We start from the raw sequence: 15,632 nt of genomic DNA on the forward strand, positions 1-15,632 counted from the left end.
GTGGACGGTGTATGGCCTAACTGATCACAGAAATTCTCCAAAAAGATATTGGCATTAATAACTAAATGTACATTAATGTATTTTAGTCAACTAATACTATAATGTGACTTTTTTCTGAAAAAAGCTGGTTCGTACCTCATTAAACAGACAGACATAAATGACAACAAGCGAAATGGGGGAATCGGGTGGAAGTACAATAGATTTTCTGTATTATATCTTGTGTGGTTTCAGCCCTGTGAACTAATGAAGGAACTCTGCTAGCTCAAGTCAGTCGATTCTCATTTACATATTGCCCATAATTTTCTAAAGCAAGACTAAACATAGCGCATAATTTCATCATGCACCTTAAGTTAAAAATGAAAATAAAAGATCCATTGCAAAATTAACATGATGGACAAACCCCTGGGGTGCAGTAATTTGCTTTATGCATCTGTGAATTTGAAAACTTGGGAAAATTAATGAACGCTTTTCCCTCTCTCATAATATAAAGCTAAGAGTTACTGTTAATAATAGCTTCCAGTTCACAATCTCAGACATGGAACTTGAGTATGATATTAAGTATTCATTATGTAGGTGCCTTCAGCATTAGTACTTTGAAGCCAAGGATTAATTTTCAGAGGCAGAGTTGCTAGATCACCCACTTCCATGGAGATACTCATAGAATCATAGAATCATAGAATATCAGGGTTGGAAGGGACCCCAGAAGGTCATCTAGTCCAACCCCCTGCTCGAAGCAGGACCAATTCCCAGTTAAATCATCCCAGCCAGGGCTTTGTCAAGCCTGACCTTAAAAACCTCTAAGGAAGGAGATTCTACCACCTCCCTAGGTAACGCATTCCAGTGTTTCACCACCCTCTTAGTGAAAAAGTTTTTCCTAATATCCAGTCTAAACCTCCCCCACTGCAACTTGAACAGAACTGCATGATGATTTCCTCATATCGTTTCCTAGGGATTGTCCCCTCATGGGTGATGGATTCAAAGGATGGCAGGAGGATGGGGAGGGTATAGCTCTGCAGGGAAAGATCACAGTAAGCCTGAAAAGATAGGAGTCATCTGCAAGAGCACCTCCTGTCTGTGCTCATCTGTGAGATCTTATAGTAAACACTTGTAGTCAACTCCTGCTATGCTGCCTGTAGTGCTCCCTTGCTCTCCAGTGGGGAGGGAGGCCACTCTGCCTCGTTGTCTTGGGGTTTAGTCCTTGGCCTCGGGTTGCACCAGTGGGACTGAGCCATAAGCAGTCTAGAGCTCTGGGCCCATCCGACAGGGGCAAACACACAACAACGGTCTGGGCCCCTTGTCCCAGCCCCTGTGTGGGGCAGCGCCTAGCGTTGTTTCTAGCTCGCAGCCCCGCAATAGGGCTGACAGCAAGTAACAGTCTAGGGCTTTAGCCCTCAGACAGGGCTGGGCTGGTAGCAGGCTGTAGAGTAAACTTGCCAGCACAGTCGAGTCAATAAGCTCTAGTCCTTTGGGCGGGGCAGAGCAGGGAGCAGGCTTTAGCCTCAGCTTGAAGCACAGACAGCCAGCAAACACACACAGTCTTGGGGTTCAGGTAAGGGGAGAGTGTCCACACAGTCTAGGGGCTCTGAAAGGGGTTTGCACACCCGACAGGCAGTCTATGGTGCTAGCAGGGGGGGTTCACGGAGCACAGGCCTCCTCGCCTATGGTGGGGAGTCAGCCACCCAGGGGCTGGAGTGGCAGGGGGACGCAGGCCCACCTTACTCCACCGCATCCCAGACCAGGGCACTAAGAGTGGTCTCCCACTAGGTCGGTGGGGATCCAGTCGCAACATGCCGACTGAGATGAGGTAAGTCCTGTAGACGGCCAGCCATCGGCTGCCCCTGGACTACTTCCTACCTCCCTGGGGTTTGGTACCTCTGGTCTCCACAGGTCCGCAGGCTCCTTGAGGTATACAGCCGATGGTAGTTCCAGCAACTCCTCATCTGCATTCATCTCCTCTGGGGGCAAGGCATGACAGAGCGCAGGTTCCTCTCCTGGGTGCCACAGCAAGGCAGAGGTGTCCATCTCCTCCACTGGTTGTGGCCAAACTTAGCTGCAGAACCTTCCTTTTATACTTCTGGGCCCGCTCTGGTAGTTCTGGCAAGGGGGGCAGGGTGGGTTTGGCTCTGCCCACCAAGGGGAGTGTAGTGCTTCCTCACTCTCCAGTCTGGAGGGAGGCCACTCTGCCTCACTACACAGCCATTGGCTGGGTCATCCTGCACTTGTTCAGTGGGAGTTGTAGAGGGGAGGTCCAAGGGAATACAGCTGAACTGTATTACTCCTGCTTGGATTTCCCTATTGAAATCTGTTGGAAAAACAAACTCTTACTCAAGATCACTCTGCAGAACTCCCATGGAGTCACTTCTGTGTGAGCACATGCAGAGGCAATGCACCAAGTCCCAGATGGGGTGAATAATGATGCAGAGATGGCACCCAAGAACACAGAAATAAACCTTCAGATGATCCCCTGGTGTGGGTACACCCATGACATACTTTCAGGGCCCGGATATTTTTATGGCCTCACTTAATGCATGTGCTTTTCACTTCTTTATCACCAAGTTTATATCTGAGTAACTCTCTTAACTTCAATGAAATTGCACCAGTCTAAAAGTAGTTTAAGAGAATATAGAATCAGGGACTACATGTTTATATACTAATGCATATGTCAAAGTTATTTAATGTAAAGCTTACTCTATTGTACATACTGGAGGTCTGCTCAACTGAATATGAGACTTCCATGATGGTGGGAGGCCAGTAAGTAGGTGTAGTTTATACAGATAGTTTTAAAAATTAACAAGACATGTCAGATCTGACTTGATCACAGCACAAGGTGAAAGAGCTGCAGATTTTATTTTAGGTTTGTAAATTAAATTAAAAATTAAATCAAACATTATTGGTCATTAAAAAGACAACTTTTGTCCACTGTGTGGTATGTAAATGTTGGTTTTTAATGGGGACCACTGTGATGTTGTCATAATAATACTTTGTATTTGCTCTTCTCACTTAAAATCCACACATTAATTTAAATCATATTTTGTATTATTCTTCATTTACCTGCCCAAAGTTGTCTTCTCTCCTGAACCATCTAACCTAAATTCCAACCCTCGTTGAGTTATAAATCTTTCAAAAACTGACTGTGTATAAATGGGATTGTTGGCAGACCTGTAACTATATCAGCACTATCCAATGCTGTTATAATTAAGTAGGCTGTTTAAATGGCATAAATTTAATTAAGCCACATAAATACCTTGGGAACCAAGTAAACTGAAGTGGGGAGGTGTTTCCAGGGCCTTTTATAGCTTCTGCCATGTGAAGGGAACCCTATTGTTCTTACTGGGGAAAATTACAGTAACAAGATGGTGTTTCGAGTCACATGGACAAGTCACATGTCCGTGCATGATTTTGCCTAGTCACAGCAGGAAAGTCTGTTAAGAGTAGATAGGCATCTTCCATTGTAAGTTAAGTGCTCCTTGATGAGCCACTTAATTTGAATAGTCCCTCCAAGATGTGCTGGCTAACTACCTTGTGGGTGTTACCTCAGGAGCAAACATTTGAAATACAGGTATACAGCCAACTTCAAATACAAAAATGATACATGCATACAAATAGCACAATCATATTCAGTGAGTCATAACCTTTCCATAGACATCTTACATGCCACATTTTGTACATTGGTTGCAACAATGATCTATATGGTCATATTTTAATCAGATAACGTAACAGCCCCTCCTTCTATTTCCCACATGTATCCCTTTTGGTTTTTAGATAGCTAAAAAGCTCCTTACGAAGACACATTGGTCTCCTGTGGCTCTTATCTTTCTTCTGCATCAGAGTAGCTTGATGTTGAGCCTCTAGTGTTACATCTTTTAGGAACTGCCAGCCCCCTTTCAACTCCTTTTCTTCCTAACTGGTTTTTCCCCTGGGACTGTGCCTAATATGTCCCTGAGTTGGTTGAAATCTGCCTTTTTGAAGTCCAGTGTCCTTGTTTTGCTGTTCTCATGTCCTCCTTTCCTTAAGATTTTGAATTCTATCAGATCATAGAATCATAGAATATCAGGGTTGGAAGGGACCCCAGAAGGCCATCCAGTCCAACCCCCCGCTCGAAGCAGGACCAATTCCCAGTTAAATCATCCCAGCCAGGGCTTTGTCAAGCCTGACCTTAAAAACCTCTAAGGAAGGAGATTCTACCACCTCCCTAGATAATGCATTCCAGTGTTTCACCACCCTCTTAGTGAAAAAGTTTTTCCTAATATCCAATCTAAACCTCCCCCACTGCAACTTGAGACCATTACTCCTCGTTCTGTCATCTGCTACCATTGAGAACAGTCTAGAGCCATCCTCTTTGGAACCCCCTTTCAGGTAGTTGAAAGCAGCTATCAAATCCCCCCTCATTCTTCTCTTCTGCAGACTAAACAATCCCAGCTCCCTCAGCCTCTCCTCATAAGTCATGTGTTCTAGAGCCCTAATCATTTTTGTTGCCCTTCGCTGGACTCTCTCCAATTTATCCACATCCTTCTTGTAGTGTGGGGCCCAAAACTGGACACAGTACTCCAGATGAGGCCTCACCAATGTCGAATAGAGGGGAACAATCACGTCCCTCGATCTGCTGGCTATGCCCCTACTTATACATCCCAAAATGCCATTGGCCTTCTTGGCAACAAGGATGACTCATATCCAGCTTCTCATCCACTGTCACCCCTAAGTCCTTTTCCGCAGAACTGCTGCGTAGCCCTTCGGCATTGGATTCTTCCATCCTAAGTGCAGGACCCTGCACTTATCCTTATTGAACCTCATCAGATTTCTTTTGGCCCAATCCTCCAATTTGTCTAGGTCAATTTGTCATGATCACTTCCTCCCAAGTTCCTAACCACCTTTGTGTTTAAAACGAATTCATCCCTGCTGGTCAAAACCAGATCCAAAATGCATGACCCTTTAGTTGTTTCCTCAACTTTCTGAATCAGAAAGTTGTCTGCCACATGTGCTAAGAACTTGCAGGATGTATTATGTTTTACTGTATTGTATTAGTCTTCCAACAGATATCAGGGAAGTTAAAATCCCCCATTAATACTAGTTCATGTGTGTTAGTTAATCTTGTTACTGCTTGGAGAATGCCTCAGCTACTTCCTCCTCTTGATTTGATGGTCTATAATAGAGCCCCTGCCGTAACATCACCATTATTCTTTTCCCTCTTTATCCTCACTTGCATACTCTCAATAGGTCTGCTGCTCACTTCTTCTTGAATCTTGGAGCAAGTGTATATATTTTTGACATAGCGCAATGTTCTACATCACACTGAAACCTTATGGAATACCTTATCACTAGGGATCAGGTGGGTCCCTTGCTTTGTTCTGCTCTATTGTGGTTCCTATACCACTCTCATCATAGTATCAGAACACCTTCCAGAAGTACATATTGGCCTTATGTAGTCCCCTCACCTAAAGAAGTCAGACCCTAAGAGTAGGGTCCCCAAAAAACAGCCAAGAAATAGTCTCCTTTCTGATCTCCATCACCTAAGGAGATAGTTATTAGTTATCTTTTATTCATTGTTTGTTCCTGCATTGCTTTGTCATCTTGGCATCTTTGTACTGTATTCTTTGTCCAAGAGATTATTTGCAGAAGGAGAAGACTCTGAGACTTTCAATAAGCTAATAAGACATTTTCCATCTACACTGTGGGTTCTTCCTCCTTTGTTTTCCTGAAGATTATATTTTTCAAAGAACTGCAGGGCTATCTGGTTGATGTGGTCTATGAGTCATTGATATCCTGTAGGCTAATCAGCCTAGTTGTGTGGGCTATTCCCATCAACACTGTTAAAAATAGCACTCTGTGCTAATTCTTATTGAAGAGGAGTGTATAAAACAAGCTAGGGGGGAAAAGATGAAAAGACACATTTTGTGACGTTTCAATAATGTAAAAAAAAAAATCCTCTCTTTCACTTATATTCTGATCTCCTTTTTCTTGGGCTTAGGACAATTCCACAAACTTTCCTTATGCTATCTTCATTAGAAGTGATGGTGACATATGCCACTCCCATCCCATCCACCCTTTCTGTTCTGTCACATGGCAGGATTTTTTACTTGACAGTTGCCTTGGAGTGCTGAATGGCAACTTCCCTGACCCCAACCAGGTTATCTGGGGTATGACAGTATGGGTCACTGCCTTAATCCATCAAGAGTGTTTTAGGGGATGAGATGCAGCTCTACGGCATGCAAGGGATTTGGGTTGTCTCTTAGTCCTGGTACAGCCAGAGTTTAGTTGCAGATGCAGCCTCTTTGCTGCTTCCTGCTGCACAATATGGGTAGAGGAATCCTTTATGGGATTGGGAAATGACCTATATGGGGCTCTTTCCCTGAAGAGGACCACTCATTTCCTTCTGACGTCTTGGAAGGAAGCTAATTGGCTTCAAGATGGGGCAGGGAGTGTGTGGACATGCCACCAGAGGCACTCTTTGGGTATTGAGGCTTGTTCTGGGAACTTACAGGAAAGTCCTCTAGAAATTTATAGAGAATTATATCCCTTCTATCAAGTTTTACAGGGTGGTTCAAAAACCTGTAGAACAGATATCATTTTCTATTGATTCTGTCAGTGTTAAGAGTAATTTCTGTAGAAGCTATTGATTTTATCCTTATTAAATTCTATAGGACTTTTTTTTTTGTAAAGAAAATGAACTTCAGTAGGACGGAACCGGGTTGTGTGAACTGAAAGTGACCCTGTCAAGGTTCCTCCCCCACTCTGAACTCTAGGGTACAGATGTGGGGACCTGCATGAAAACCCTCCTAAGCTTATCTTTACCAGCTTAGGTCAAAACTTCCCCAAGGTACAAAATATTACCCCCGTTATCCTTGGACTGGCCGCTACCACCACCAAACTAATACTGGTTACTGGGGAAGAGCTGTTTGGACGCGTCCTTCCCCCCAAAATACTTCCCAAAACCTTGCATCCCACTTCCTGGACAAGGTTTGGTAAAAAGCCTCACCAATTTGCCTAGGTGACTACAGACCCAGACCCTTGGATCTTAAGAACAATGAACAATCCTCCCAACACTTGCACCCCCCCTTTCCTGGGAAATGTTGGATAAAAAGCCTCACCAATTTGCATAGGTGACCACAGACCCAAACCCTTGGATCTGAGAACAATGAAAAAGCATTCAGTGTTTTACAAGAAGACTTTTAATAAAAAATAGAAGTAAATAGAAATAAAGAAATCCCCCCTGTAAAATCAGGATGGTAGATACCTTACAGGGTAATTAGACTCAAAAACATAGAGAACCCCTCTAGGCAAAACCTTAAGTTACAAAAAAGATACACAGACAGAAATAGTTATTCTATTCAGCACAATTCTTTTCTCAGCCATTTAAGAAATCATAATCTAACACATACCTAGCTAGATTACTTACTAAAAGTTCTAAGACTCCATTCCTGTTCTGTCCCTGGCCAAGACGACTACAGACAGACACAGACCCTTTGTTTCTCTCCCTCCTCCCAGCTTTTGAAAGTATCTTGTCTCCTCATTGGTCATTTTGGTCAGGTGCCAGCGAGGTTACCTTTAGCTTCTTAACCCTTTACAGGTGAGAGGAGCTTTCCCCTGGCCAGGAGGGATTTCAAAGGGGTTTACCCTTCCCTTTATATTTATGACAGACCCTCTGCCCAGATTTGCAAATTTTCATGAACTGATTTGAGATTGGGAAGTAACACAAACTCTAACCCAGGCTCAGTATAAATGGGTTCAGTGCGCATTGTGAATGCTTTTTGCAGCTCAGTTAATTGTTTCAGATTTGTAACTGTTGTTGTTTCCATTTTCATAAGGTACATAATTACTTTATATGTGTTTTTGTTTGTATTTATTCATTTTATATCATGTTTGTTTTGTTTTGTAGCTTGTACCAGATGCCATTCCTGTAGGTACTGGGTGTTGAGTGTGTGAAACTATATTTTGGTTGGAATTGTGTGCTTTGGTTTCTCTTTCCTTCATTTTTATTTCAGTAAAGCTGGGAAACTTTGCAACTATTGGTTATTTAGAGAAGTCTGCCTGTAACACTTTAAATACAGTGAGCCATATTCATTTCTGCTGTAAGCCCACTTAAATCAATGGAGTTTTAACAGGGATATGTTACAACTGTTTTATATATTCAGCAGATAAATATATATCCTGCTACAAAATAAATTGTCATTGCTACAGAAGATTACATTGATTACTTATCAGCTGGGTAAATAAATAGTCTAAATAGTGCCAAGATAAAACATATGAGGTTTGTTCTGCATGCTTGAAGTGGTTCTTAGCTGCATGTTGTTAGTTTACACTATTACGTGTAGTTTCTGATTGCTGGTTCTATCTGATCTGCTCAGACCTTTGCAGACAATTTGGCAGAGAGAACCTCAAATACGCACTGTAGTAGTCAAGAATGATAGTGCTTATGTTCAATCCTTATTTTAAAAAAATATGATTATATTTATAATCGTGATCACAAAAGTGACATATAGTGTTCCATTAGTTAGTTAGTCTCAGTGTCTCCCATATCAAATCTGCTCAATTTGCAAGTCAGAGATTTTTTTCCTGACATTAAGCCTAAACTGCAATCAGAATTTACCTGGCAGTTTTTGTTAATGATGGATGAGATTGAAGAGAATGGTAACTTGCATTATTATAGCTTTGTGGAGGAGTATGTCTCTTTCACCGTATCAGTCCTATCACAACCATCTTCCCAATATTCCATTCTAGATACTCACCAAGTATTCACTTGCTTTGAGATGACCGTTCTAATGTCTGCGATGAATAAAGAAGTGTCTTTAGCATAGAAAAAAGCATCCATATTCCATTGATGGACCTCAAAGAAAGTAATAGAACACATAGATGGTCAAAAGCAAAGGGTTATAATGGAACCCAGGGAACCCAACATGATTATATGTTTGAAACAAAAGTCATCCAGAAAGTGAAATTAATCTTGTCCAAAACTGTGTGAAAGCAGGAACCGTATAAGACTGATTTGGCTTGAAGGTCACACAGTCTTGAGGAATCACTTGTGCGATTTTAAATGAAGTGGAAAGGTTCAAAGAACTAAATTAGAATGAACATTCTTAGAGTTATAAACAAATCCTTTAGTTGAACCGAGCCTGTGCTGACTCAGTACCATATAGAGATAGGGTGACCAAATGCCCCAATTTTATAGGGATAGTCCTGGTATTTGGGGCTTTTTTTTTATATGGGCTCCTATTACCCCGCACCTTCTGCCCTGATTTTTCCATACTTGCTATCTGGTCACCCTAGATCTAAAAAATAATGGCTTGGAATTTTCTGAAAATACAGTTTTGTGTTTAACTTTATAGCGTCTACAAGTAAACAGTCATTGCCACCACTTCTCCTGGAAAAAACATAATGGACACCCCTTTTTCTTTCTTTGGACTGTTAATGGCGAAAAGAGTTTTAATTTTACTGACAGTTGTCGTGGTTACAGCGAATCTTTAAGTGACAGGAAACCACTCATTTGTAACACTTCTTGCACTTAGTTTTTAGCAACTGAAGTGTTTTTCTAGCTCTAGGACTTAAATAGTGTAATCTTTGGTTTCAGAGTAGCAGCCGTGTTAGTCTGTATTCGCAAAAAGAAAAGGAGGACTTGTGGCACCTTAGAGACTAACCAATTTATTAGAGCATAAGCTTTCGTGAGCTACAGCTCACTTCATCGGATGCATATCGTGGAAACTGCAGCAGGCTTTATATATACACAGAGAATATGAAACAATACCTATTCCCACCCCACTGTCCTGCTGGTAATAGCTTATCTAAAGTGATTTCCAGCACAAATCCAGGTTTTCTCACCCTCCACCCCCCCCACAAATTCACTCTCCTGCTGGTGATAGCCCATCCAAAGTGACAACTCTTTACACAATGTGCATGACAATCAAGCTGGGCTATTTCCTGCATAAATCCAGGTTCTGAACCTGGATTTATGCAGGAAATAGCCCAGCTTGATTGTCATGCACATTGTGTAAAGAGTTGTCACTTTGGATGGGCTATCACCAGCAGGAGAGTGAATTTGTGGGGGGGGTGGAGGGTGAGAAAACCTGGATTTGTGCTGGAAATCACTTTAGATAAGCTATTACCAGCAGGACAGTGGGGTGGGAATAGGTATTGTTTCATATTCTCTGTGTATATATAAAGCCTGCTGCAGTTTCCACGATATGCATCCGATGAAGTGAGCTGTAGCTCACGAAAGCTTATGCTCTAATAAATTGGTTAGTCTCTAAGGTGCCACAAGTCCTCCTTTTCTTTTAGTGTAATCTTTGTCTTCCAAAACCTGTGCTTCGGTGTCCTAGAGTACTTTGGACTGCAAAATTAAATATTTTTTTTCATCTTTTTGCCCTATTCTGTGTTTGCAACTGTTTATTACAGTATTATATTTTTAGTTCTTTTGTTTCAGGTTGTTGAAATATTTCAGTTATGCCTGCTAGCCCATGAGAATCTTAAGGTTTTTCACTTGAAGTACCTTTTCAATTCCTAAATCTTTCTGCATAGTTGATTAGCTAGGAGTAGAAGGAAATAACTGATCTTTAGGAAAGTTGTTTATGATACAGTTTGAATAAATGCTCTTAGAACAAGAACAGTTCTCTCAGAAAAATAATATTACACCTTTTGACACTGTGTTTTAGTGTTCATAACCGTATGGCTATATATTTGTCTGGTTTTGTCTATAGAATTCTTTTGTGAGATGAGAATCTAAAAGCCATAACAAGTTGAAGCTTCAGATTTCATTTAGTGGCACTGACATATAAATGTAGAGTATGTCCATTTCCTCCTTAGGTGCTAAAAAATAGTGAAATGAAGATCTTATTTTGAAGTATTTCACTTTGATATGTGTGCATGGGTGTAGGGAAAGGACCTCAAAATGCATTTTTTTTTAAGACAAATAGGCGTTTTGCAACCACTGGATTTGGTGAAGATGGTAATAGCTGTAATATTTGATCAATAATATTGCTTTGGCCTTCTTTCCCTTGGTCTGTACCATTTTAGACAATTTCTGTGTGACTAATTTTCTAACTTAACATCCATTTTCTATTCTGATCAGTCACATAGCAGCCCTTGCCATAATCTCTCCTATCTACTTCAAGAAATGAACTCAGGTAACTAGTAGCCATGCTGAAAAATAGCAGAGGTAGTGTGTCCCAAATTTAAAAAGCACTTAGTAGGTTCCAGTCAGATTATATAAAAATCAAAGGGGCATTTATTTTCAAAAAATCGGAGAGAAAATAAAATTAAAGTGTTTAAAAAGTTAATTGCAATACATAGTAACTGCAAAAGATCCAGTAAAATCAGTGTAGCAGGTTAGATACATAGTTAAATAAAAGGTGCCCATTCCTCTGGTTTTGTGTCATTGCAACAGCAAAAAATGCATAGAAAGATAGCTTAACTAACCAATTAGGGGTTCCTCTGGTCTAGGGGAATCTGCAACTGACATAGATTGGGCATGATTGTGTTGTTCCCTGCTCCAAAGTAGGGCTGTCTCCATGGCCAGAGTTTTGGTGCCCTCCTAAGGTTGCTCTAAATTGTTCCTCAAGACAGACCTGTCATCCAGCAGCCTGAGGATCAGGGATCCACAATGTACTTAAAGCCCCTTTTGCAGCTTCCTATAGACCCCCCACTCTCAAGCTATGCTGGTTGCTAAAGAGCTAATCCACAGGTTCTTGCCATTAAACATCACATCTCTTGAGTAACTTTTGATAGGGAATATGGCCCTTTCTGACGCTCTCTCATGGCAGTTCTAGTCTGTCCCTTTTTCAGACAGTCGGTGTCCTGTCTGTTCCAAAGTGCAGTCTGACGGCCTCTTCTCTGGAAAGGGTTATTGTTGCTTTTCCCCACACCATTGAAATAACCATTATCTACTCAAGCTATGTAAAGGAATACAAACTAGGGTAAGTTCCAGGTCAGTCGTTTAGTATGTCTTTTAAACCTACTCATACCTTTTGGCACATTCAAGTTAAATTGCATCTGCACAGCTGCTAAACTTCATAGGATGGGGAATTCAAAGCATGGGAATTTTCCCTACTAGACTGTTTAGAGAAGTCTTGAGCTGCCAAATATATCACATACATTTCCTAAAAATGTTATTTCAAAATCAAAATGAATATTAAACTATAGTGTTTCTAGATTCTGAGGTTTATTTTCATTTATGGTCAAAGTAATTATCCTTATTTTTATCTGTGTATAAATGTTTTTTTTCTTCTGATATACAAGGATATGCCTGAATGTTTTGTACTACAGAGTTTCTGCAACAACCAGATACTAATCTTCAGCATGTGGTAGACATTGTTTATCTGAACATTTTATTGCTGCACTAAGCAAATGGGAAGATTTCTCAAGATATGCTATGAGGACAAATGCTATGAATCAGAGATTAGAATCTTTATCTTGATAAAGTAAAATGCAGTTTTAAGAATTATCTGTTTAAAAGTCAAAATGTTATCACCCTATTTTATTAGGGGTTTTTTGTGTTTTTTTTAAATGTTTTTTGGGGGGAGGTTCCCTAAATTTTTTAAATTTATTTTCAAATATTTTTTCAGAATATTACATTTTAAAAGCGGGCTAATGAAAGCAATTTAGGGTGTTTTGCTGTTTTAGAGACTCTATCAGTAATGGTACTGTGGATTGTAAACTCTTTCAGGCAGGGACCATCTTTTGGTTTGTACAGCACCTAGCACAAAGGCTGAGAGGCACCACAGTAATACAAATAAATAATAATAATAATAATTCTGCTCATTTACTCTATAATTAATGCTTGCATGATTTTTGAATATTTACATATATATTACATATTAATAAATATTTATTTCTTTTCTTTGAAGACAAAGGATCCACAGCTCCGTCTTTTCCTAAATGATTATAATACATTTTTCACTGTGACTCAGACTGGTATAACCCGTTACCTCACCTTACTCCAACCAGTTGATAGAGAGCTCCAGCAGCTATACACCTTCTCGGTAAGCAATATTATTTCAAAAACACACCAGGAACTGCTCAGGTATTATAGCATTTTAATGTTGAAAAAGCCAATATGGTATTTACAAACAGAATGTTTTGATATGACAGAGAAAAAATAAAACAGAACATATGCTTTTGAATAGGCTGTCCTCTGCTCTCTCTCATACACAAATTAATGCTCACTTGGAGGATAGGAATCATTTAGGGGCTAGATCATTACTTTATAATTTGTCTTGAATAAGATGTAGTGTGTAGCTGTAGCACCCAAGGAACAGACCAAGGAATGAAGTCTGACTCAGAGTTGCTCTCTTCCTTGTTCCTCCCTGGATCTAGGTGAAGGAGGAGTTCATCCTTTTTAATAAAATAGCTTACTTCTCCCATTTACCTAGGCATCTATCTGGTAGGTAAAGAGGGCTGAAATTCCCACTTCCCACTACTCACTGCAACCTCCCTGCTCTCTTGCTGACATTGAGGAGGCATAAATGTGTGAGCGGTTCAGAGAAATTTAGGAAATTCTAGTGTGTATGTTCAACCAAATCCTGCAAGATACCAAGTGCCTTTTGGAAGGTGCCAAATTACTTCAATTCCCATTGATTTCAACGGGAGCTAAAGGTATGCAGTTCTTTGCAGGTTTGGGTCCAAAGTGAGATTATTTTCAAATGCTGGTTTCCTTTCCACATCTTGCTCATATTGACAACATTGCTAGTTTGATGGTTTAATTATTAATAATATCCTTAATTTTGACCAATAAACACATGCTCATAGTATCCATTTGATGAAAAAATCTTCCCCTACACAGTTCTGGGCTATAGAAATTCATTTAGCTTCAAACCAGTACTGGTTTGGTGTAAGTATAGAGAACCAGAAACTATTTAAAATTCCCTGCAATTACAAGAAGATTGAGGGAGAATATATACATTTTTCCAGAGTTTCTGAGACAGCAGCCCAGTCACTTACGCTATATACTTCGCCTCTGAGCTTTATTAGGAAACTTGGGACAAAACCAAGGCTTCAACAATCATTCCTTTCCTATTGCCTGATACTCTGAGGTATTTTGTGCCAGGTGTTGTGGAAGAGCAAAATAGGAACTGGCTCTAAAACCACTGGGGTGCTCCTCAGATCACATGAATCCCCAGCAGGGGAGTTACAGTGAATGTCTGGTCCCTTTGGATTGTCTGAGCAATGCAAAGCGAGCACAGAAAGAGTGAGAATCTGCCCCTCTAAATAGTAAAGAACACAGGATGGGAAAGTAATTAAGGCACTGGGCTGGGACTTGGTAGGTGTGAGTTCAGTTCCTGGCTTTATCATGGACTTTTTATTTGACTTTGGGAAATCACTTCTATCTTTGTGCCTCAATTCTGCCTCTGTAAAATAATTTTTCCTTTTCCTTATCCTTTGTCTTGTCTATTCAGATTTTTTTTTTTGAGACATGGATTGTCTAACTCAGTGGTTCTCAACCAGGGGTATGCATTCCCTTGCGGGTACACAGAGGTTTGCCAGGGAATACATCAACTCATTTAGATATTTGCATAGTTTTACAGCAGGCTACATAAAAAAGCACTAGCAAAGTCAGTACAAACAAAAATTTCATACAGACAATGACTTGTTTATACTGCTCTATATACTATCCATTGAAATGTAAGTATAGTATTTGTATTCCAATTGAGTTATTTTATAATTATATGGTAAAAATGAGAAAGTAACCAATTTTGCAGTAACTGTGCTCTGACGCTTTTGTATTTTTAGGTCTGATTTTGTAAGCAAGTGTTTTTTAAGTGAGGTAAACTTGGGAGTATGTGGGACAAATCAGACTCCTGAAAGGGGTACAGTAGTCTGGAAAGGTTGACAGCCACTGGTCTAACTTGTGGGTGCACTGTGCGTAGCACAATGTAGACCAGTCTCAGGGCCTCATGGCACAATAGTAATACAAATAGGAAATTATAATAATCACCACCATCTTATTTAGGATTATTTCATACAGTTTGGGGCCATTGTCAGGAGAGAGGCAAAGTATTGAATAGACGCTGAGACTGAACTAACCTCTCACTACCAGAGGATGGTTCATCCAGGTCAAGATAAAAAACAGTACCAGGGTAATGTGAAAAGGCAATGTCCCATTGCCTGAGATGTACTTGTTCTGGGGGGAAGGAGGAAATGGGCTGAAAGTAGGATTTTTCCCACTACTCTCTGCCACCTCCCTGTGCTCTTGCTGACATTGAGAAAGCATACATGTATGGGAGATTCAATGAAAGTTAGTGTGTATGTATAACCCAATCCTGCAAGATCCCAAGTGCCTCTTGGAAGGTGCTGAATTCCTTCAAACCCCATTGATCTCAGTGGGAGATAATGGTACTGAGCTTGTTGCAGGTTTGGGCTAAAGTGAGATTATTTGAAAATGCTGGATTAATAGAGGTCTCACATTGCAGGTCCTCTGGCATTGTACTGCATATATTTACACTCTCTTTTCTGTTTCATTATTCAGTACATTATTGCTTCTTTTCAGCTGAATTCCCATGGTATCATCATATGGGTAGTCTAGTAAGATAAGTATACAGATTTTTCTGGTAGGTGCCAAAACATGCCAGATTGAACATAAAAAGACAAATGGATTTTACTTGCAAGAGTTCATTTTATTCTTAGTTGCATTTGTCTTAATTCTACCCCAT

At 40.4% G+C, this 15,632-nt stretch overlaps 1 protein-coding gene across 1 annotated transcript in view; it reads left to right on the forward strand.

Moving 5' to 3' along the window:
- PCDH15 (protocadherin related 15) overlaps positions 1-15,632 on the forward strand; it is a 772,236-nt gene that overhangs the window by 451,997 nt on the left and 304,607 nt on the right. Inside the window, exon 12 of the mRNA XM_084633606.1 lies at positions 12,831-12,965. Coding sequence (XP_084489732.1) covers positions 12,831-12,965 — 135 coding nt within the window. The remainder of the gene's footprint in view (positions 1-12,830; positions 12,966-15,632) is intronic.

The sequence above is a fragment of the Lepidochelys olivacea genome (assembly GCF_965140295.1).
Source record: "Lepidochelys olivacea isolate rLepOli2 genome assembly, chromosome: 7".
NCBI lineage: Eukaryota > Metazoa > Chordata > Testudines > Cheloniidae > Lepidochelys > Lepidochelys olivacea.